At 44.0% G+C, this 23,212-nt stretch overlaps 3 protein-coding genes across 3 annotated transcripts; 1 reads left to right on the forward strand and 2 right to left on the reverse strand.

The window, feature by feature from the left end:
• Positions 1–774: 774 nt before the first annotated feature.
• Positions 775–9,324, reverse strand: LOC139338429 (protein GPR108). The gene is made up of 18 exons (XM_070973419.1): positions 8,937–9,324; positions 8,503–8,619; positions 6,379–6,429; positions 6,136–6,227; positions 5,964–6,034; positions 5,608–5,798; positions 5,467–5,529; positions 5,272–5,373; positions 5,064–5,197; positions 4,361–4,436; positions 4,139–4,212; positions 3,927–4,044; positions 3,708–3,838; positions 3,211–3,254; positions 3,076–3,125; positions 2,588–2,671; positions 2,191–2,312; positions 775–1,042 (listed from the first exon to the last, which is right to left on the reverse strand). The coding sequence occupies exons 1-18, from the start codon at positions 9,030–9,032 to the stop codon at positions 955–957; spliced, it is 1,704 nt and encodes a 567-aa protein (XP_070829520.1). The 5' UTR covers positions 9,033–9,324; the 3' UTR covers positions 775–954.
• Positions 9,325–12,189: 2,865 nt separating this feature from the next.
• LOC139348569 (caspase b-like) lies at positions 12,190–15,501 on the reverse strand. The gene is made up of 3 exons (XM_070988803.1): positions 15,445–15,501; positions 13,387–13,660; positions 12,190–13,301 (listed from the first exon to the last, which is right to left on the reverse strand). The coding sequence occupies exons 2-3, from the start codon at positions 13,649–13,651 to the stop codon at positions 13,135–13,137; spliced, it is 432 nt and encodes a 143-aa protein (XP_070844904.1). The 5' UTR covers positions 13,652–13,660; positions 15,445–15,501; the 3' UTR covers positions 12,190–13,134.
• A 1,470-nt stretch (positions 15,502–16,971) lies between these two features.
• Positions 16,972–23,070, forward strand: LOC139345829 (vascular cell adhesion protein 1-like). Its single transcript, XM_070984682.1, has 7 exons — positions 16,972–17,256; positions 19,128–19,323; positions 19,827–19,902; positions 20,747–20,885; positions 20,972–21,307; positions 21,517–21,747; positions 21,824–23,070. The coding sequence occupies exons 1-7, from the start codon at positions 17,202–17,204 to the stop codon at positions 21,892–21,894; spliced, it is 1,104 nt and encodes a 367-aa protein (XP_070840783.1). The 5' UTR covers positions 16,972–17,201; the 3' UTR covers positions 21,895–23,070.
• The last annotated feature ends 142 nt before the right edge of the window (positions 23,071–23,212 follow it).

Here is a 23,212-nt window from a genome sequence, read left to right on the forward strand (position 1 = left end):
AGAAACACTGAAATCAAACATTTCAATGTGGAAGAAGTCGACACACTGAAATATACGACCTCTTCTGTCTCTCCGTATATTTCAATACATCAATGAAGTGTGTAAGAAGAAAGCAACGTGTACAGTATTGTGTGGCCGTAAAGTTGTGTCATAACCGATGAGATCTGAAATATGTACTGATTAGCCTTTTACCTGAGCACGGGCCAAGGACTCCAAAAGGAAGGAAAAGACCATTGTGTTTAAATTTTGTGTTGCCCCATATTCACACACACACACGCACGCACGCACGCACGCACGCACGCACGCACGCACGCACGCACGCACGCACGCACACACACACACACACACACACACACACACACACACACACACACACACACACACACACACACACACACACACACACACACACACACACACACACACACACACACACACACACACACACACACACACACACACACACACACACACACACACACACACGAAAAGGTACAACTAAGAGGCAGAGGAACCGTTTTTAAATAACCGATATAAACATAACGGAAACCGAGCTTTTCTCTAAAATGATAATTATCTTTGGAGAGAGAGAGAGAGAGAGAGAGAGAGAGAGAGAGAGAGAGAGAGAGAGAGAGAGAATGAGAGTGAAAACTAAAGAACATCAGACCTCCTTTCATATCTCCACCCCTCCATGTGGCAGGAGCTCGTCTCCCTGACACCTTTCAGAGTCTCTGGGTGGAGGTGCTCCGGGGAAATGGAGGGCGTCCATCAAAGTTCTTGTTTTTTTGTTTTTTTTGCATAGCCAGACAGTGGGCACAAACACTGCAACCACTATAAGAGTTTCAGAAGGAAAGCTGTCGCCGGGGGTGGGGAGCCTTGGTCCGTGTGCACCCCTCTGTGCCAGCTGGCCCGGGGGTGCTCAGTGGGTCCCCCCCCAGAGATGCAGCTTCCCGCTCACAAGGTGGACTCTTTCTGGCGATCGCGTCCGTTACAGGTTTTCTTGACTTTGGAAATCCCCTCCAGCGCTCCTGACTCAGTCACTCTGGACAGGGGGGGAAGCAGAGAGGAGCAACCACACTTCATTTAAAGAGCCTTTTAACCTTCAGCTGTCCTTTGTGCCTGACTGATACGAAAAACACAAGACTGTGATAAAGCATTGTGGTTTGTTTGCAATCTGCGCAGTATTGACCAATCACGTTTGAGCAGGCTGGTTGCATGCAGGTAAACAGTCCGTCTGAAGGGCATAAGAGGCGTAACACAGCGGCTGGAATGTTCTCTTAGAACCAATCGGCTGCCTGGAAATTTCAAGTATGCTGACATCTGTTAACAGAGGTGAGCTGAGATGTTCAGTTGCTGTCGAGCCTGAAAGTCACAGAGGCCGCGGAGGAGGAAGTCTGGGTGAGGATATCTGCTGTGTGGACATTCGCTGACGGCACCGGAGGCCGACACGCTGGCAGCCAGAGGGCAGACGACAGCCGACGTGTTCTGATATTAACACTCCTGTGTGAGCGGGAAGCTGTGTCTCTGCTGTCCCTCACTGACAGACAGCCATAAAAGCACTGAATCACTAAAAAACTCCACTGCTTTTAGCTGAAGATCCAGATGCACACAGCACTTCAGGGATTGCTGTCTGCATTCACAGTTACAGTGCGGACAGGAAATGCTAGCAGCTGATGCCTGACTCTTCATGGAGGACGTTCTGAAATACAGGCTAAGCTAAAACACCCACTGCTCACTGTCTCCATGCTAACATTATCCACCTGTTTATAGGTCCCAGAGCATGATGGGAAAACATCTCTAATATTCATATTTGTGTGTTGTTTTTCCTCCATGAGCTAATCTATAATACATGCCATTTCTAGCTAACAGCTTGCCTTCAGTGTTATGGAAGCGGCACGTTAGCTGCTGTGGTTCAGGAGGCACTGCGGGCATCCACTAATCGCCTTCTGCCACAGTTTGAAGCGTCCTTCTGCATGACAGCGAAGCCCAAATTGCTCCCGATGGTCAGGCCAGCGCCTTGTATGACAGCTCGCTGCCATCGGTGTATGAGTATGTGCACGAATTAACCATTTTACCGTCAGCAGCTTGTGTAAGTGATGTGTGTGACGCGCCATAAGCGTGTAAAGAAAGACTTAAAACAGTCTGCAGGGTTTAGAGCGTTCAATGGAAGGAGTGACGGTGCATGCTTACACTTCATCCATCTCCACATCCTCCTCGTCCTGGGGAAGCTGCAGGTAGGGGTTATTGGACGCTGGTCTGAACTTGTAACCCGTCAGCACAAAAAAGATCAGAGTCGACACCTCCACCAGAAACTGAAGGGACATGAGGAGTGAGTTTAATGACAGAGTAGAAGAATCATTAAGATGTGCACCGACAATAAAAATGAATACAGCTCACAGTCGATCTGCCAGCTGCTGAGCCTCAAGCTAACAGCTTCTAGCTGCACATTCATTTTATTTTGTCAAATTAAACTAATTTCTTTCCAGCCAGAGTACAAATGAGCTTCATATAACTGGAATCAGACCTCCAAACAGGAGTCCCTGTGCCGTGCCGTGTTTAGTGATATTGTACTTGGCTGCTGTCTTACCTCATAGCACCACTGCCACTGGAAAGGCATGGTGACCTTGAGCAGAATGGCTATGATCCTTGTAAAGTAGATGTAACACACGATCTGAAAGTGAAGAAAAACAGAATATCAAAACTTGCACAAAGCTGAAAGTTGGCCTGATCATCTTGCTCCAGGATAGAAAAACTTGCTTTGCAGCAAAGCAGAAGCGACATGCTCGAACAGGTCAAACAGTGTCTGACTCGACTCGGCTCAGTGAGAAGCCTGCAGCGGCCTTGCCAACTGCTGTGACTCAGGTACATGTGGTAAAAAAATAATGCTTGACACAAGATAATGAAAATGTGTGTAATTAAAAAAAATCATCTACAACATCAGCGTTTTTTGTTTTTTTTTTGCGATCTAAGGGATGAAGATAACAAGCCATCAATACTGGCTGACAAACTTCATTTCACTGGCAGTCTAATATGGGTCAGATCTGGTGGGTGGATCTGCGCTGAACTTCTTCTTACCATCACATAATAATGCCGGAAGAGCTTCAGCTTCTCCAAATTCATGGCAGCTGAAAGAGACGAGGACCAAATTTCAGAAAAAATGTCGTCTACAACTCATCACACCTTCTGTCCGCAACTGATCAGGACTCTCACCTTTGCCATCGGTGCTGGAGGCCTCCTGTAGATGACGGATGGACCTAGATAGATAGATAGATAGATAGATAGATAGATAGATAGATAGATAGATAGATAGATAGATAGATAGATAGATAGATAGATAGATAGATAGATAGATAGATAGATAATTTACCATCATGGGCAAACTTGCATTCACGGTCCGTGTACCCCGCTAATCTCTGACTAGGAGTTTCATACCTTGAGGTTTTGGAGAGTAAACTGAGTAGTTTTGCTCTTCATAATGGCCCATCATCACTCCTGCTTTCTTTTCAGCATTACTTATGGTAATTACTGCTGTGAGTAAGTTGACTGTCTTACAAAATGCACTGAAAATGGGGCACTTTGGATGCCGTATGGCCATTTTCCCATAAAGATCCTCGTATCTCAACTATCCTCTGCGGAAACAATAAGCTGCTTATACGCTCGTCTCAAAACTAGCCTTTATTATACTTTTCTAATGGACACACACTGACCAGACGACAGGGAAAAGGATGGCTCCGCAGCAGATGAGGTCCACCAGAAAGAGGATCTCCTTCCACAGGTAGTATTCACTGGAGCCTTCCTCTGTGGACTCGATGATGATGTAGGCGACATTAGCCAGGACCTGGAGGACGACAGGTGAGCGGATCACCAGAACAAATCCACTGAGCGTAAACACTCACACACAGCCACTGTTTATCATGCACACACACCTGCAGAGGGATGACAATCATGAAGATCTTCTTTTCCTTGTCAGACAGGATGTACTTAACGAAAGCCCAGCCGGTGCCAATCAGTGCCAGCGTGATGAAGAGGAGGGCCCCCTTGAGCCTGGAAAGGACAGCAATACAAACTGTAAGAATAAGAAAACGTACAACAGGGTCCTGAAGAGCTTTAAAGTCTGTGTCCTGGAAACTGTACTTACAGATGTGTGATATAATACATGACGGCCCAGCCTTCAATAGGATGGCCCTCAGTGTTGATGAAGTGATAGTTGATCTGAGAGACAGAGAGAGAGAGACAGAGAGAGACAGAGAGAGGTTCCATAAAGGGACGAAGAACCCAGGTGTACAGACAGAAGTACGACAACACAATAAAAGGCAAAGACAAACAGGAGACACTAGAGAAGAGGCGACAGTGAACTCACACTGTGGAAAACCAGTGATGTGGACTTGGTGAAGGCCAGTGCTGCCATCAGCCAGTGGATCTTAAACACGCTGTACCTGTAAACAAGCATGCAGGAGATGATGTATGTTACCTCATGAAGGGTGTTCATATTTGAGTTTTCCTCTTTGCTCAAGTTTCAGCACGATCGTAACATTAAAATGGCTGCATTCCATTCAGGTGAGCTAGCTCTGTGCAGACTCACTGGTATGACACTAAGTGACAGAGTTAGCTAAGTTAGCTTCATCTGTGGTTTTCCTGACGTAACAAGTCAAAGCGTCTTCTGTGAAAAAGGTCTATGAGATGAAACAGATGCTACGTTTGAACACACGCTCGTCTCAGATGTTCAGCCTGTCAGGATGAACTGAGGCCATTCCTCCAACAGATTTTAATTAGTCTGATGCTGTTAATGATCAAACACCTGAAAAACTAATGACACGCTCATCAGCCTCAGCTCTCCTTTGTGTTTTGTGCTATTTAGCAAATATTAGCATGCTAACAGGCTAAACTGAGACGGTGCACATGATACACATTATTCCTTCTACATGAGCGTGTCATGTTGAGCATGCTTGTGTTCTGCTGTGACTTCAGCTCCCAGATCTGCTGGAATGACTCTTATGCTTGTGGATCTTTCTGCTCCACAGTACTATGAGCGCCCATGTCAGAGTGCCTGTTACGGTGCGTACCTGTGCTTCATGAGTGTGTACACCCACACCATGGCAGCAGTGAAGAAGACTCCAGCCATACCAATGTAAAGGCGAGACAGAGGAATCTCTGCTGCAGACAGGTAGCCGCCTGGATTCCTCTCCGTCACCTCCACCTGCAGAGGACGCGTTCAGGTTAACACATGCATACCCGAGCACGTGTGTCCTCACGCAGAAACTCTGAGCTTACCGTGAACGAGTAGGGCAGCTTGCGTCCGGGCGACCTGTTCTGACAGTAGTGGAACTTGAGGCTGTACAGACCCTCGGCGAGCAAGCCGACCACCATGTGGAACTGTGGAGGAGGGACAGACAGCAAGTCGTGCAAACTGAAGCACATCAAGCTCGGTTTCACGTCACACGGCACGGCTGAGACGGGCGTACTTACACTGAAGTTATAGGAGCCGTTATTTTTATCCAAAGCTAGCACCAGTTGGTTGGTCTTCCACAGCTGGAAGCAAACGCAGATTAGAAACTGATTCCATGAACAGATCAAACAAACAGACAAAGAAAGAACAACACCTCTTACCTGGAATTCATTTCCTTTCGCTTTGTTCGCTTCTGCTGCAGGAACATTCGATCCGTCTGTCTGACCATCTTTGTCCTGACCGTCAGGCTTGTTGTTCTCATCCAGCTTTGATTTGCCTTCATTTGGGTCCTCATGCTTGTCTTCTGCTTTCGCTGTAATATTAGCAGGAACTTCCCTGGTTTTCTTCTGACCTGCAGTAAACAAACGGACACAAGACAAAGCAAGCTGTGTGTCATATTCATTGGCTAAATGGTGGTAAACGAGCTATTTTTATATCTTCACATGATGTTTCAAAGCACAGTCTGTTTTCTCTAAAAAAACAGATTGATTTGTTATGAAGTGTGAGCGGCACTGACCTTTAGTCGGTTCAGACTTCGGCTTTGCGAACAAGGTGTTATCTTGGTCACCCATAGCGGTCACAGTGACGCTACACAAACACATCAAACACATCATACAGTTAACCTTCACATGAGGCTGCCAGGGCCCAGGAACACACTCCTGTAAGCAGCGGTGCTGAAACATACACACCTGAGCTTGTGGATATCAATCAGAAAAAGGATGAGCGGCTCGGTGTTGGTCCACTTTTTGAGCGTGAGCGGGCATTTCTCCGGCTCCTCTGCCTGAGAAAACACAAAAATCACAGCAGTCAAACCAGACCTGCCCTGCAACATCAATAATGTGTCAGTATCTTGCATTACTGACATAATACTGTGACTAATTAAAACAAGTCTGAGAATACGTGATGTCCTCCAGAGATGTTTCTGTACTCACCGTGTAGGACAAGACTCCATTCACACGCGACCTGGAGAGGCTGAAACCGACCTGAAGACAGTTGTACTGAGGTCAGTCAGTAGGTCAAAAAACATGATTTCCAGGATTTGTAATAGACTGGCAGCATTCAACAACCCATAAGTCTGGCTCCATTTAAGAGCTCCCAACATTTGACTTCCAGTGGTCAGAGTACAATAAGAAGTGAAAATACTACAGGTGAAACCACTCACTCCACACGCCAGAAGCACACGACTTCACTTGTTTGTGATTCCGCTGCTGGAAAAAGATCATCGCTCAACAAAATTACCTCAGGGGCAAGACCAAGAAAAGCTACTGAAATATAAGATAGAGGTTATCTCAAGTCTCCAACTGACAAATGCCTCAGCTAAGCTCAGCTCTCAGCTCCGTGTTTAGGAAGAAATAAAATCTGGGATTTATTCATTTATTTTTGATTAATTTGACTTTTAAAGGTGAATCAGTTGATTCACTTCAGTTAGTTATCATGAATAACTCCAACAGCAGACTGTGGGAGGTAACGCTGACGTCGTCGGAGAATCACTAAGTTTGTCTATTAGACACAAGAGGCGTCACTTGGCTTTATTTTTGTTGGCCAAATGAGTCGCAAAGTCGCTGTTTGCTTCCTGGGATCCTGGCAGAGGTCACAGAGCATCTTCTAGCTGAGAAGACACCAATATGGTCTCATAAAACACCATTAGTTTTATAGGAAAGTGAAAATATTAAACAAGGCAATTTTTCTCCCTCTGAAAGTTCGGCGGCCACAGCACCAGCTTTGAAAAACTCTGTCCCTGGGACAATTGTAGTTGAGGATCCTCGTCCTGCCTGCTTGGTAAGGGAGGTGTGAGTCGAGGGGTCTTCAGCTGCTCATAATCTAGCAGCAACCTCTGAGGCTGAAAAATAAGCCGATGTGGAAGTGCCAAGAGCTGCAGTTCGTCGAACGGCCACTTGAGGCTGGCTCCAAAAGTAAGTCAATCCCCACAGACGCTCACATTGAAATGCCCGACTTTCCAGCAGAATACGGCCAATTTCCCATTCATGAAAACCATATGGGGGTACACCACTGACTTAAATTATACTAAGGCTTACAGTTATACACAGCTGTGAGCATGGCTGGTTTGAGTGACAGCTGGGCACTGGGTTTCAGCGTCCACGCTTCCTTCAGACTCCCTCAGCTCCACCTCTTTGACCATTTTTGGATTAACTGGGAGTTTTGCAGAGTCGGGCGCTGCCATGATGGTGACGGCTGGAGCCGCTGACTCTGAGCTTCACAATGACTCTTCAGAGACCTACGGGTGACATTAGAGGCTACGTCCATGTTTTATACGGTCTGTGGGTGCATTCTGCAACCTCACTGTTAGATGCCACTAGTCCCTCAAATGGCTCTCAAACTGGGGGGCACAGAGCCACTGCAGGGCGTGTGTGGATGGCCAGGGAAAAGTACAACAAGTTTCAGTTTAATCGTGTCCCCTCTCATGGTGTCGGGGGCGTGAACATCATCTACAAATACTATCTGCAAATATTTTTGAGACAGAGCACTAACATGGCGTCATCGTGACTTCCTCACCACGATGAGACGCTCAAAGCAAAGCCCCTTTGTTTCTGATGAAGGTATAAATCTTTAGAAGACAGGTCACAGATATATAATTTCACATATTTCTGTATATTTGACATCTTTATTTGACAGGGAACATATAAAGGTTGGCAGGATTTACTGCACCAGGTGTATGTATGCAGGTTTGTGCCCGTGGTCGTGGTAACATAGGAACATGTCCTCTGGGACAATGGCGTGGCTTTTTGGTATGTTTTTAACAGCACTATGGCACATAGGGGGAAAATATCACATCAGCCTTTGACAACACAAGCAGTAATCGTCATTAGGATCAACTCATTGTTGGTTTGAGTCTTTCAAGGGAGCAGCTAACAGTAAGAAATTAGAGAGTATCACCAGCCTTCTCCTTCAATGCATCCCAGCGTGCATTTCTTCCGAATGATTCATAAAACCATTTTAAAGATAATGACTCCACCTGTTGAAAACCAGTGAAAGCAGCTACAGCTCACAACCACAACAAACTCTCAGGACTACACACAGAAACAGACACGTCTTACAGGGTATAAGGTGGAGTTCATCGTTTCTGGGATGCGCAGAGAGTGCAGGTTGACATCCAGAGTCCCGTTCGCATAGAAACCAAAGTTGTTGAGGTCGACGATAAATCGAGTTTCATTCTGGGAAGAAGAGCAAACAGAAGCAGGAGATGAGCTGTTGTGGCGAACACTTCAGTCCTTTAGCATTTACACCTCCAGTTCACTCGAGGAGAGCCCCGATAAGTCATCTATTATCATCCTCATAGCTTAGATCTCCTCACTCATAACCGAGATTTATACTGGCACAGCAACACACCATGTTTGGATCCTGGTCTCTCAAAGCTAATTAAAGCACACCTAGCTAGCTAATAAAATGCCGTTTGAAGGACTCAAACCAGCGTAGTACTCTGCGTTAGCTGCCTAGCTAACATAACTCTGATGTGAGATAGCCGCCTTACCTTTAGGGTGAGCTTGTGTATCCTGGCTTTGCACCCAACCAGCAGCAGCAGGAGTAAACATCCAGCCACGACACAGCCTCTGTGTGCCACAGCCATCACCGGGCAGTGACTTGCTAACGGTAACGAACTGCTAATGTTAGCGAGCGAGAATCCTGCCAGATGGCTGAATAGCAAGCTAGCTAGTGGTGTTCACAGGATCCGAGGACAGTTACGTCGATGTTAATCTTACAAATCACAGTATCGGTTCTTTAATTACGTCGATAACCGTTAAAGTATACGAATTTCTGTTAACGTTACGCTGTCGAGTTCTTTTGTGTTTTCATCGCGTATGGGAACAGCTAGCCTGTAGATGGCTCTCACAAACTCTCACTTCCTGGTCTTGAATACTAGAACAAAACATTGAGGATGGTGTAGACGAAAGCGTCACCCGCTGTCGGCTTTACATCCGGTACACTGCCGCTGGCGTGATTTACAGGGCGATACCGTGCGGCAAGATGTACAAAATCAGGGTAAGTGTCAGTTACAGCAGCCGTCTACGTGAACAATCTATAATCGCGTGTTATTTGTCTGTCCAACCGTTGAGCTTCTCACTAACACGGTCCTGTCTACACCTTGTTTACCTGGCCTAGCTTCGGTCACACGCTTCAGTTTTTTCACTGTGAGCTTCCGGCTGAAAATGTCCACACGAATGTCAGTCCACGTCGGACGCGTTGATGTCCGGGTTGCCATGTATGCAGAAATGACATTAGCCATGTGTGACACGTGGAACTAAAGTTATTTACCATTAAAGTAATGTTTTACTTTTCACGAAAGAAAGATACTGACAAAAGCTTTATTATGAATATTCTTACTGACTTAACTTCACATCCATACTTTAATTGAGATTTGATGCATTAAATGACCCACAAAAATCAAAACCAACCAACTATCAAATGAAAACAAAACCCAAAAACTTTCAAGGAGCTACATTAGCATTGATCTGGAGACCTGTTTCTGGCCACCTAATGAATATGAGTACATAATATAGTCTCTGTTTGGCCTCCACCGACTCTTGAGGGAAATATCTGGCTCTTTAGGAGCTGTATGTGCCAACATGCTCCCCAGCCTGCTGCTAACTTTGTCTGCCATTTGTTGCTGAGCTAATGGAGCACAGTGTGATTTGATTGAATTTTGTGCTTTTTCATTGAAAACGGCATCCTGCTGCAGCCATAAACTACGCTAATGAGAACTAAAACGGTCAAAATGGGCCTGAAAGAGGCTTAAATGCTGTAGGTGAGAAGCAGAGCTGCTGAACTGGTGATGCAAACTATGAGGAAGCAGGAAATGTGTGACAACCTAAAACATAATGTAAGCAGCACAAGTAGGCCAAGAAAGCAGCCAGTGAACTGACTCCTGCTCGCTGTTATCCAGCAATATTTATCTAATGTTTGCTAACCTTAGCCAACATAAGTGACTGGTCACACCAGACCAAATAAAGCTGGAGCAACAAAACTCCTGAGTTTATTCAACTGTGTACGTTATTGCTTATTAATTCAGTTTTCAGCTTGAAGAGCATGATTATGTTTTCTGTGTAATTTCAGTTTTTAAATAGGCCTACAGGTTTTTATGTCTGCAATCAGCATTGTGTCAAGAAAGCTCTCTGGTAGAAGCTTTTCAGCTTGATACAGACACTTTCAAGTTGAGCAATATGAATAATTTGTTTAATGAGGCATAAAACCAATATGAATGACTAACTGACAGGATGAGGAGGAAGAGGAAGTTGTTGGAAAGTGGTTTGGTGTGGCTGAATGTTGAGCCACTTTTTTAATGTTTCTTGAAGGTTCAGTCCAATCCACCAGTCCTCTCCTCTCAAACAGAAAAGAAAGCTAACTTGAAGATCACTACATTCACGTGCAAATGAAACGTGCACAACATACTACAAGCAAAGCTGATGATGAACATAAAAATCACCACCGAACAAACAGGTGAATAACACGATCATGATAAAGTCAAGTTTTAGGATGTGACGGTGTTGGTGGTGATACTGCACTTTAAGTTTCTAACTGAAGACCGCTGAGTAGGAAGTTTGACAACTGCAAACCACACAGCTTCAAATTCATGTTACAGAGAGAAAGAGCAGAACGTTTTGAGAGCTTTGAGATGAAGGGTCCTGTAGAACCTCATTTATGGATATTCAATGTTAAAATTTTGACAAATTTGCAGGCAAAACTGTCTTTTCAAAAACTCTTTCTGCAATGTTCTACAAAGAAACACAGGAGAAGTCAAGACTTCAGAGATAATAAACATGCAGACAACTGGCCTCATGGGCATCACAGCAACAGATAATACTGATCAGATAACACTGGCTGCGATAAAGCTTAGAGAAAACCGCCATCAAAAGTCCATTTAGCCATCCAAAATGTCAGATGCAGCAGATCACAGTAACTGAATTCATAAAATAATTTACAAGCATCTGAAACAGACTAACATCCCTTCAAAGGTTGTGCTATGATTATGTCATACATTCAGTTGGACATCCACTTCCTGATGATATAACTCCACTTATTTCATGTCAACACCTTTTAAAGAGCCATGTGATGCATCATAAAAAGGAATGAGCTTATAATTGTGGTTGACCTTCAGATATGTTGTCAGTTGTTCCACGCTGAAGCTCTGTCTTAATCTGCCTCTGAGAAATGGGAACTGGTGGTGTGATACGGTGACAACAACACATCAGTGTGGCCCCGGCTCCACCTGCTGACACCTGGTGGAGGTAACAAGCGCCTCATGCAAGATGCTTCTGCAAATATGACGCAGCTGGTTCAATCCCAGGATCGACACTTCCAAATGCGTCGCAGTCACAGGAGCAGATCATGAAAGCACAGATTTAAAGCTTCAAAGCTGCTTCAGTTTCAGGGTCCTGATATTGTTCTTGCCGCCTCGCTGGCACACTGTCACGGGACACTTGAACAGAACAGAGCCACCGTTCATGCTATTAGTAACAGCTTTGCTTTTCCTACTATGGCAAGCCGAAATGCCCATAAGGAATAAAAATGTTTGATACAGAATACTTCTAATACTACTAATGCCATCATATGAACAGACATTTTGTAATGTTCATGGTCTGCAAGGAGTTTTTACTGTCACTGTTGGAGTCAGTGTTTTCTGCACAGGACTGAAATCTTACAGGTTATAACTTCACCCATTTGTGTTCCCATTGTACATAAATATTCACTGCTACATGCTACACTGCTTGTTTTGTTGTTGTTTATTTAGAAAAGGGCATATTCAAGCACAATTACAATAAAAATGTATTAAAATGTACTGAAGGTGCGTAGTCTAAACACACCGTTGAATGTCAATCAATCAATGTAAAGGTCGTGGTCTTCATTAGACTTGAATCAGATTTGAGGGATGGTCCAGTCAACAAAAAACTTTGACAGATACAATTATTTTTTTATTATTCTATACAAAAATGAGCTTAGTTTAAGTCTCTGTATATATAAGCACTGAACAGATGGTTTGTAACACTGTAATGCACAAGTTTGTCATTCAATAGTTTTTCTGCAGTTCTATTATTGTACATTAATACTGAATACTGAACATCAAAACTATGAAAGAAGACGTGGAAATATGTATTAAAATTAAATTTGTATTAAATCTGGGATTCTTGAACGTATCCACCTTTGGCTTCAATGACAGCTTTACAAACGGCTTTCTCTCAACAGCTGCAGGTCGTCGTCACCTGGAAAGCTTTTCCTACACTCTCTAAGGAGTTCCCATTTAAGATGAGCACTTGTCCTTCACTCTGTGATCCAACTCATTTCAAACCATCTCACTTAGCTCGGATGATCGTGGAGGCCAGCTCATGTAATGCAACGCTTCTTGGTTTAAAAGGTTAGTACTAGAATTTAAACTAATATTTTTGTTTGCACTTTATTGTTATAGTTTTGGTATCTTCAGTATTGATCTGCAATGCAGAAAAATAATAAAAATAAAGAAAAATCATTGAATGAGAAGGTTTGACTGGTAAGCAGATAAACCTTTTAGAAATGCTAAATACAGAGACTTAAAGTAAAGTGTTATTAAAAAGTAGTTACTGTGTACAAACAGTTTTATTTTACTGCGGACGTGGAATTAAAGGAGGTGAACTACAGCACCTGTCAATCACAGCGATGCTGAAAAGTCCCTGCTGGTCATCCTGGGCTGGTTAACGAGTTTATTTATTGAAGGTTATATTCCACGTTCCAGAGGTGCCGCCGGTGACTGTCGGGGCGATGATCACACCTCCTTGCTGAGCCATCATGGCGGCGGGAGCAGCAGGAGGTGGCACAGCAGAGGAGGAGGAGGAAGAGGAGGAGGAGGAGGAGGAGGGTGTTGTTCCCCCTGCAGATGAGAATCAGCACAGACGCATGTAGAAAAACCAACCGGAAAGTAACTGATCTAGGTTACTGTGACTTATCCACTGCACCTGCGTGCATCTTCTTCAGCTTCACTGCAGTGTTGTTGAAGCCCATCTTCTCCAGAATCTCGACGGTGATGTTCACCGCCGACTCCTCGCCGTAGCTTTCTATCATCCTGCTCACAGTCTCCGTCCGGGATGCCGTCTCCAGATGGGACTTCCGAATCGGGCTGCAGCTGTCCAGGATCGGTATCGTGAGATACCACTTGAACGTTTTGAGCTCGTTATCTACCAGGTCCTCCAGAGCGCCCAAGAGAAGCTGCGGAACCACCATCTCTGCTCACTGAACATGTGGAGAGATTAGTTTCCAGATTAGCCTTCAGCAGAAATAATTCAACAACACTTTTGGTGCTAAAAGTTCGATATGAAGATCAATACCGCTCTCTGTCCTATGCACTTGTTGGGGCACAAGCTTCTTAATAGTCTGAATCAAAGCATCAGGGGCGGAGATATCCTCATTTTTGGCCTCAAATCTCCAAAAGCACTGCATCCTAGTTGCAAGTTGGTAGCATCTTTCATCGCCTGATGACATCCGCCTGGTTATTTGTCAAACTTTGGACCACAGAAGATCTTATACAACTGTTTAATGACGACGTGTACACTGAATGTTAATGTATAATCAGTGGAACGCCCCTTTTCTCTCACTCTTATTCATTATTGGAGCAGTAGGGGAGAGCTGGTGCGAGGTAAAGTCACACTTTTAGATAAATGTCAGTTTTAAAGGTAACATTACAGACTGCTTTATATTTCAGTTTCATCACATGTTTTACAAAAACAGTTTGAACAGTGTAACTGTTAACAGTATAGTTTAACTTCTCCAGCCAGGGATGAGCTGAATGTCTCAACACACAATAAACTATTTGTTTAATACTTTAACATTGGTTCTCCATTCCCACAACTCTTTTCAATAACAAAATGTATGTACGGTGATGGACAACAGAAACGTGTAAAACTACACTACAGTTTGGTTGAAAGGGGTCTATAAGGGAAGGAAGGCTCCTTTGGTGCAATACACACGTTTGAATAAATACTGTAACACACACAGTGCGGATTGCATGCATTAGCAGCGAGGTGAAGAAACACTCGTGTTACTGTAGAGGGATGAAACTAACATCTGTTGCTTTGGTAGAGCTGGAAAGATATTTGCAGATTCAATGTGCCGGGATCAATAAAACACAAACATGACTGAAGTGATCAAATCATGAAGTGATTCTGTGACACTACGCAGTACATCAGTGAAGGGATTAAATATTTTTCCCAATAAAAATTACCGCAAATTATTGGGAAATAATGACTTGTAGTGCAACCACCGCGAGATGTAACAGGGAAGTCACTGAATATTTTTGCCGTGTCTCTTTTCGGGTTTGCACTTTGTAGACGGTCCCTGCGCACTCGTCTCCGCACACAGGACAGTTGGTTTTAATTAAAACTAGCTTGCAGCTCGTTGTCTGCCTTGCTGCGGTTTGAAAGAGGTGTCCTCGGTGTTTGAAAGTTTGAGTTACTGTTAGCATCGACTCTGTGAATCTTTCCAGCTTCACTAAAGTGTGGAGGGCTTTATGTGCTGACGCGCTCAGACTCAGAGGGACCATTGCGGTGTTACTCTCATACCGGCTCAACCGCGCATCTGTAAATTATCCAGTAACGTTAATAAAGTCATTGATTACAGTTTCATATAATCGCTTGTAGAGGTTGTCTGGTTAGAAAGTGGTTCCCTGAAATCCTTTAAAACAAAAATCTGGATCCGGATACACACTAATCCGGAACGACCCGCTCTTTGTCCTGTGATCTGAACTCGTGCCTCTCTTCTGAAATCAGTTCATTTCGCAGCAGAGACTAAAAACACGCGACTGGAAACGCCCCTCTTCTTCTGCAAATAAGAAATGAATCCGGATGAAATGAATAAATCTGTTGTTATCGCTGCAGACAGAAGGACAGCGCGGCGGCTGAAACACCGCCAGCAGCCCGTTTCACACTTCTGATCGTCATTTCATCAGACTGAGAGGAAGCTGCAGCTGAAGCAGCACCAAAGCTGCCTTTAAATGAGCTCGATCATCCAAAGAAACCTACCGTGTCAGCAGCAGCTCCAGAAGCTCAGTAATGCAAAGAGAAATGGCGCAAAATGTTAGTTTCGGTTTCAGACGGGCGAACAGGAAGTTTACGAAAAGCTGAGAGCGCAGCGGCAGAGATGATCAGTGTGGAGGAGAGAGGAGAGTAAAGAGGTCAGTTTGACTCAAATAAATGACCCCAGATGAATGCATGCATGGATAAGAGTTCAAACTGTCTCCTCACAGGTGCTGTGACCTCTCACCACTGCTCCGTCTGCGAATTAAAGATCAAGAATGAACCGGAGACACTTTAACACATTTTAACCTGCAGTTTACAGCTGCTCACGACAGGCAGCGCGTTTCATGTTTCCTTTGCTTTTCAATGGACATATTATTCTAATTATAGTTAGAAGAATTATTATTATTGTGTGTATTTGTCCTGTAAAAAAATCTTGTAATTCCTCTTCTTGTTATTGGCCATTTAATTAAAGAAAACATTTAATACTTTAATCAATGTATTCATTGATTTCTTTGTAAAATATTGTATTTGATTCAGTTTTTACTGTCCAATTAAATGTCAATTAATAATGCGACATGTGGTCCTCCATGTTAAAGGAACATTTAATCTGTCCAAGAAAAAATACACAATCACCAAATTTGGCCTCGTGGACGCTTTCAGGCTTCCTGAAGACAGTAAGGACAGGGGCGTGAAGTGATTACACACCAAGTTCAAGGCTGGAATCTGAATTTCACAAAGTTACCATGTGACAGGAGTTTCCAGAGTGACGTGTTTATACTGCGCACTTGCACACTTTGGCCACTTGGGGGCAGTGCAACCAGCTGTAACTCACATCACTGCAAAATTAGGCAAACAGCTTCTTGCTGACATCAGCATTCAAGTCTAGTTTGTGTCCAGCGGATGGATGAGCTCCAGTTTTCTCCTTTAAGCTTTTTAAGCACCAGAGGGAAATATCTGGCTCTTCAGCAGCTGAACACTCCACTGTGTCCCCAGCTGTAGGCGCTGGTCTGGCCGTCCTAATGTGGGTTTACCACAGCTCCTCAGTGAAAACAGCCTCCTGCTGACTCCAACGAGAGCAGTGTGAACCAAACCTGTAAAGCTGCTGGCGGAAAAGCAAAACAACGAGCTGAAAGATGTCGAAACATGGAGCAACTTCTGCTGGCCAACACTCACATCATGAATTTTTTTCCATCGTTAATGTAAAAATATTGAGTAGAGCAGCTTTAAGAGGATATCTGAAGTGGAGAAATATGGAGATAATGTGGTTTTAACTACAGCAGTGATGCAGTGAAAGTGTTGTGATAACACATCATCCATCAGCTTATGTTAGATTTTCTCAACAGTTCTACTGTGTGTAACTGCCCAGCCACACACACACACACACACACACACACACACACACACACACACACACACACACACACACACACACACACACTCTCTTGCCCTCTGCGCTGCAGCACTACACCACATTATTCTTGACCCTCCCTTCCTTCCTTTCTTGATATACCAACAGAGAACGCCCATGGTGGCTTTCAGAGGCCAAAGCAAAGGAATCGCCTGATCATCAGCTTCAGACACACATAAGCAGACACACACACACAAACACACACACACACACTCCCATAAAACCTGAAATAACCCGTGTTTTCTCAGAAGTCTCAAACTGTGTCACTGCCAGCCTCACAGCCAGTTTCTACTGTTTGAGAGACGTCTGATCATCAGCTGCTGATATTCTGAGCGAGGGAAGCTGAAGAAGGATGTGTGCATCTGGACGGCCAATCACGCTTCTGCTGTTTTGCCTGTTCGGCTCAGGTGAGTGAAATGACGGCAGGTACGATGAGACGAAACCAGCAAAGCTGCTCCATGCGGGAACAGTCAGGGCAGAGCAGACGATCCAGCTGCTGATCTGGAAGAGTGGACTTTATCTTTTGGCTATTTTTGGCTTTTTAGTGTTGTCAGGTTTTGAATGTTAGTGAGGTGTGAGAGATTCAACCAAAGAGGCTTTTTTACACATTTTTACAGGACTAAAGAGCCAAACTGCAGATTTTCTACAAAACAAAAAGCAGAGAATGTTTAAAGAATTTGTAAAAACCCTTTCAGGAAAATTTGAGTTTTTGGGCAACAATAACTTGAAGAGAAAAACAAGTGTGGAGTATTATTATTATTATTATTATTATTATCATTATTATTATTATTCTCTCACTATCTGAAATCATCTCATTATCGCTCAGATTTACTTTATTTATTTCTTGTCGAGGGTCTCGACCCTCAGGTTGGGAACCACAGGTAGTAAAGATCACAAGAGGAAATCCATCACGTGTGTCGTAACTGATGAATGACAGTTTTAACAGTGGTGCAAAGTTACACCACTTTATTCTTTAAATCCACTACTTTCAGATGGAAATATTGTACTATTGTAATATTATAGTTACTTCGCAGATTAGAAGAATTAAAACAGAATATATCAGTTAATTATATATGCTGTTGTTAATAAGATTAAATTTGCCAGCTCTACATGAAACAGGAAAAACCATCCAGCTCAACCTGCTGCAGCATTAAAATTAAAGAAATGATAATAAACCTAAAAGAGTAAATTCTGATTAATTAGTACTTTAATTTTGATACTTAAAATATAATTTCCTACTTCCACGTTTAGTGTTATTACTTTTGAATACATGTGAATTAGAAATAAACTAAATGTCATCCAAAACGTTGATTTTTGAGAATATTTAGCTCTAGAAGAGAGAACTGTGGGTGTAGACAAAACCTGGCAGACGTCTCATTCCACTCATTTTGCAGAGTGGCATGTTGGGAATCATAACCAAACATACTGACAGCCAGCACGGCGACACACACACACACACACACAGCAGTGAGCTACTGTGGGTGAGATCCTCTGATAGCAGCAGAACAGCCTCAGGACTCAGTGGAACAATGGTCATAGAAAAGAGGAGCGAGTTCTTTGGACTTGGGCAGGGTGTCCTTCCTTCCTCAGAGGAACACACTGGGTGTATTCAGCGCGCTACCAAACAATGGTTCACAATAGATCAGCTAAAAAGAGTATTATTTCACGAGATGGCAAAATTCAGCTGACCCATGCCTTTGTTATGCAGAGAGAGGAGAAAATGGCTCATAAGTTCGTGGAGCTTACAGGACAAATATAAACAAATGAAGAGATAGAGATTTTTCTTTTTCTGTAACTGGATTTAACACTGCAGATACTTTCAAATTCCTTTGTGGATTGGGGTCTTCTCCAATGGGGCAAGACTGCTTAATCAGAATCAGACTCAGAATCAGAAAAGCTTTATTGCCAAGTACGATTTTACACATAAGAGGAATTTGCTTTGGTGAGGTTGGTGCATGACACATCTATTAAAAAGAAGCTATTAAAAAAGTAAAAATATAACAGTAAGTAAAAAAAAACAATATAAATATATATACACAAAGCTGTTTTTTTTTTTTTTTTTTTTTTTTTTACAGAAGCGCATCTTATATTTTAGGTGTAATTCTCTGTTAAATGTTTAGGCTTTAGAAGATTCAGATGACTTATTGTGAAATGTGATGTTTTGTAACTGGAGTAAAACAATAATGCCCACTAATAAGCCTTTAATGTATATACATATATATATCACAGGTTTACATGTTTAAGTGTGTCTTTCTTCCTCTCTCCCTGCGACCTGCAGCTACCTCATCCCCCGTTTCCATCTACACACCCGCTCCACCCCTCGCAGCGCAGATTTCACCTCCCTCTCCCTCCTCAACGATCCTGCCGTCTCTGGCCTCTCCTTCCCTCAGCATCCCACCCTTCAGCGGCTCCGGACAGCCGGCAGAAAAGATCAGCTGCCCTCTGAGGCTGTCACCCCCGGCTCTGGTGGTCAGGTATGTCAGGAACAGCTGGTGATAATTTCAGGGCGGCTCAGTGATTAAAGGGTCCTTTAAACCAAATTCCAAATAACGTTCTGTGTGTCTTTAAAGGAGCAGAGGAGATTTAAACTCTTGTAGCAAACATGGGAAGCAGTGTATGCACCAAAGTAATGAGATGTCTTATTCAAGTGAGCACTGTGTGAAGGCTGTTTCGACTGATTTCACTCTGAAAGCACTGGATTCTCTGCACTGAGGCACGAATATCTGGTCTCCAGACATCTTCTACTCTCATAATCATTAGCCTGTTTAAACTGGCCACGAGGAAAAAGGAGGGAAAGCTGTGCAGAAAACTCAATTTGTGCACAAACGCAGGCATCAAAAGTCAAACAAATACAAAAGACACTGAGACTAGCAGCTACTTTGAACGGATCCCCTCCTTTTCCTTTGTGTTACCTCTGATCTGTTCAGGAAACGGGCTTTCTTTCATGTTTCTGTGTGTGTAAACTCTCCCGTCACAGGTTTGGAGATCCAGCCACAGCGAACTGCTCTGTGCAGAGGACGGGTCTCTCTCTCCTCGGCTGGGCGGTCTCACTGGTAGGAGGATCAGTTCTCTCGAATACATGACTTCAACACCATATGAGCATAAAGAGTAACTCTGAATGACTCAAAGATTTTCAGGTGTGGTTGAATGGTGGCACCTGCAGCTTCTAGTGGTAACAGAAAATGTGGTTTAACACTACAGATCACAGAATTCTGGGGGCAGCAAAACAAACTAAACTCGTACAGAAGTCGAGCAATAATTGGCCTTTTCTGCTACACATGGTGTGAACGTGCAGGGTTTGTTACCTTGCAGAGAAGTTGGAGGTGTGCAGCCTGATATGTGGCCCACTTGGATTCGTTGTTCCTGGACTCCACCAGGACACAGAAAATGTCCTGTGGAGACAAGAGTAGTGGACGGGGACCTCAGCCAGTCAGTCCTTGTTCACGCTCACCACGTTTGGGTTTGAGTCTTTGCGACAGCCTCCCTCGCTGCTTGATTTGACTGATAACCACATGGTGATCAGCTCCTCTCCTCACCGTGACCCAGATCTACTGTGACTGCAGAGATAATGACACCACAACAAAGCTTCAGGCTACTGTCCTCTTGGACCAGCTACACTTATGAATTACGCTCTCAGCTGTTGGCAATTAATGACATAATTCAAGCTCGCGTCAGGCAGGCGGGGTCTCCTGCATGTGGGCCCAGGACCAAACCCAGAGACTCCAAGAAGGCCAGACACTGTGAGCACCCGCTCAGGCACACATAAGCTTAGACTGTGAACATTATAGCCTTCATAGAGACAGGATTCATTGCAAGGCTGCTGCACTCGATCCTTTGTAGTTACCATTCAAACCAAATCTTAATTTCTTGGTGATTTGTGACTTATTTAAACTCTAGGCAGCTCCTGAAGCCACCATGGACTGTTTTCTCGTCTGGAGTGTGGACAGAATGAGCAACTGGAGCGTCGAGCCGATGTGCTATGCACTGTCTGAACAGGGGGGGCAGTGCCACATTCCCCTCCCTCTAACAGTCTACAGTGAGTCCAAATTTTTGTCTTTCTGACATTTTAGAAAACGCATCAAGCCTTTCCTGTCTGGTTAATCTGTCCATGTGCTTCCACAGAGCCTCCAGATAATGTTTCCATCAGCTTTGTTAACCACACTGGGCCGATGCGTGCGGATCATCAGTACACTCTGCAGTGTACAGTACAGGACGTTGCTCCTGTTGAAAACCTCACTGTGACCTTCTACAAAGGACAGACAGCACTGGGTTCACAGCGGTCCAACAATAACACAGAGCAGAAGACACCAGTGACTGAGGTCTTCACTTTAAACATCAGCCCCACTGAGGAGGATGATGGAGTCGAGTACTGGTGTGAAGCCAAGCTGGAACTGGGACCTGAAGGACCTCGGCTTCCTCCAGTGGTGACGTCTCCGAAACTCAACGCCTCGATCCTCTGTGAGTGAAACTGCTGACTTTCGTTATTGTTGGCTAAGGTGTCATTTGTACCTGTAAGACTTTTTATTTTCAACTTCCAAGGTGTTCCATTTTTAAGATCCCTTTCCTCTATTCAATAGTCCTCTCACCCCTTTCCTGATGGGAAACACATCAACCATGCTCTTCTATCAGCTGTTTCTTCCTCCTCTCTGACGTCTCTCGTCTCTCAGTTGGTCCACAGCTCGTCTGTCCGAGCAAACTTCAGGTGAGAGAGGGAGAGAGCCTGAGCTGTGAGGTGAGAGGAAACCCTCAACCATCAGTCACCTGGTTCAGAGATGGGCAGGTTGTCGCCCTGCCCACTCGCTCAAGCAGAGAGGATGCTGGGAAATACACAGTCTTGGCAAAAGGACTTCTCGAACAGAAAAACTTCACCGTGGAGGTGGAGGTCCTTGGTGGCAGCGGTATGTTTAAGTACCTGCATTATTAGAAAATGGAGATCATACGTCATCCTCATCATTGGTCTCTTCCTCTTTCTAGGAAGCACGAGCAGCTGTGACAGACATGTCCTGATGGCTCTCCTGCTCGTTCAGATGATCAGCTGTCTGTAGAACCAGCGGGATCTTCTTGTGCTGTGTGGATGAACCGCTCCTGCTCTGAGACACGTTGGTCAGGGATGACTCGACTCATCGCTTTGCGGCGCTCTTCGTTTGTTAAAATGGATCCATTTTTGCGTCGGCGTCTTCCTGCGCATCATTTTCAACACTGCAAATAATAAGAAACAAACAATGGGGTCTAATTAGAAGCAGATGAAGTTCTTTCGGAGAGCTTCTGCCGAGGTACATTTGATGTTATTGGACTGAAGTCTCCATGTAATCTGCACAAAAAGGTAAATGTTCCAGACTGAAAGCTGCTCAGGAAAGAAATTCACATTTTTCTGTTGTGCAATGTAACGATCAACATTCACGCTGTCAGAGGTCTGTCACTGCTCTCTCTCTCGCCTGCTGCAGGATGTTTCTGAACGACCTTTGCTAAACAACGTTACAGCTGCTCTCAAGTGTGGCATCCACGCTTCCAGCGCTGCAGAGCGCAGATCTTTCACCAGGTTTATGTTCTGTCTGCTGTACATGAAAATGCTCAACTGTCTCGCGTCAAACAGTAAAATGTTCTGGGCTTTAGACGGGCCACTTTGACCCTTCGTCAGTTTTCAATAAACATTTTAAATTACCAGAACTTAAAGGCTCAGCTCTGCCTCAGCTGCCGGACGTCACATTAAGACAGTTAAGCTAAAAACCACCAGCACCAACACGGACGCTCTTTACTATTTATTCATTCAAAGTAAATCATTAACATTTCAAACAAAGCTTTTCAAATACAATCCTTTGAGTAGGAGCAGCAGGTTTTATTATTATTCGCATCTGCCTTCACTTTCTTCATCTCATGCTCAACACAGGCAGTAAACAACAGGACAACAGCTTCAGCTGAGGACCACGCACAGCTTGTGGCTGTAGAAAGTCAGATTGATGTTATCTTATTCATTTCTCTGAGGCCCTTTATCACTGGTGATTTTTGGGTTGTGTTAGAGTCCAGCACGTCCACTCTGTCTCCAAAGAAACTGACATCACACGGCTGTGTCGACGGCATTGAAGCAAATTATTAGAGCTTTCAAGGTATCGAAAGATGTAAGAAAGACGTCACCAAATGTGAATCATTTCATTCTTCTGAAAGCTGAAATAAAATAATCACAAAAAACCTTCCAAAACAAATAAACTGAATGCAGCCCAGCTAAATCTTTTTTTAAGATGCATGGTTCTGTTTTGATGGACTGGCTTTTTCCTCAGCTTTCATCCCATGGTCTTCATTAGCAGGCAGGGAGGGAAAAAAAGCCATTTGTTGCATTATGGGAAATGTAGGTTATTGCTTGATTCA

Source organism: Chaetodon trifascialis, chromosome 2, assembly GCF_039877785.1.
Source record: "Chaetodon trifascialis isolate fChaTrf1 chromosome 2, fChaTrf1.hap1, whole genome shotgun sequence".
NCBI classification, from domain to species: domain Eukaryota; kingdom Metazoa; phylum Chordata; class Actinopteri; order Chaetodontiformes; family Chaetodontidae; genus Chaetodon; species Chaetodon trifascialis.

Excerpts from the sequence above, each read along its gene's own strand:
- LOC139345829 (XM_070984682.1), top strand. The coding sequence starts at position 17,202 with ATGTGTGCATCTGGACGGCCAATCACGCTTCTGCTGTTTTGCCTGTTC. Across the intron at positions 19,324-19,826 it reads CCCCCGGCTCTGGTGGTCAG|GTTTGGAGATCCAGCCACAG; the intron begins GTATGTCAGGAA and ends CTCCCGTCACAG. Across the intron at positions 20,886-20,971 it reads CCTCCCTCTAACAGTCTACA|AGCCTCCAGATAATGTTTCC; the intron begins GTGAGTCCAAAT and ends GTGCTTCCACAG.
- LOC139338429 (XM_070973419.1), bottom strand. The coding sequence starts at position 9,032 with ATGGCTGTGGCACACAGAGGCTGTGTCGTGGCTGGATGTTTACTCCTG. Across the intron at positions 5,799-5,963 it reads GAAGTCTGAACCGACTAAAG|GTCAGAAGAAAACCAGGGAA; the intron begins GTCAGTGCCGCT and ends TGTTTACTGCAG. Across the intron at positions 3,839-3,926 it reads TGATTGTCATCCCTCTGCAG|GTCCTGGCTAATGTCGCCTA; the intron begins GTGTGTGTGCAT and ends GTCGTCCTCCAG.
- LOC139348569 (XM_070988803.1), bottom strand. The coding sequence starts at position 13,651 with ATGGTGGTTCCGCAGCTTCTCTTGGGCGCTCTGGAGGACCTGGTAGAT. Across the intron at positions 13,302-13,386 it reads GCTGAAGAAGATGCACGCAG|GGGGAACAACACCCTCCTCC; the intron begins GTGCAGTGGATA and ends TCTCATCTGCAG.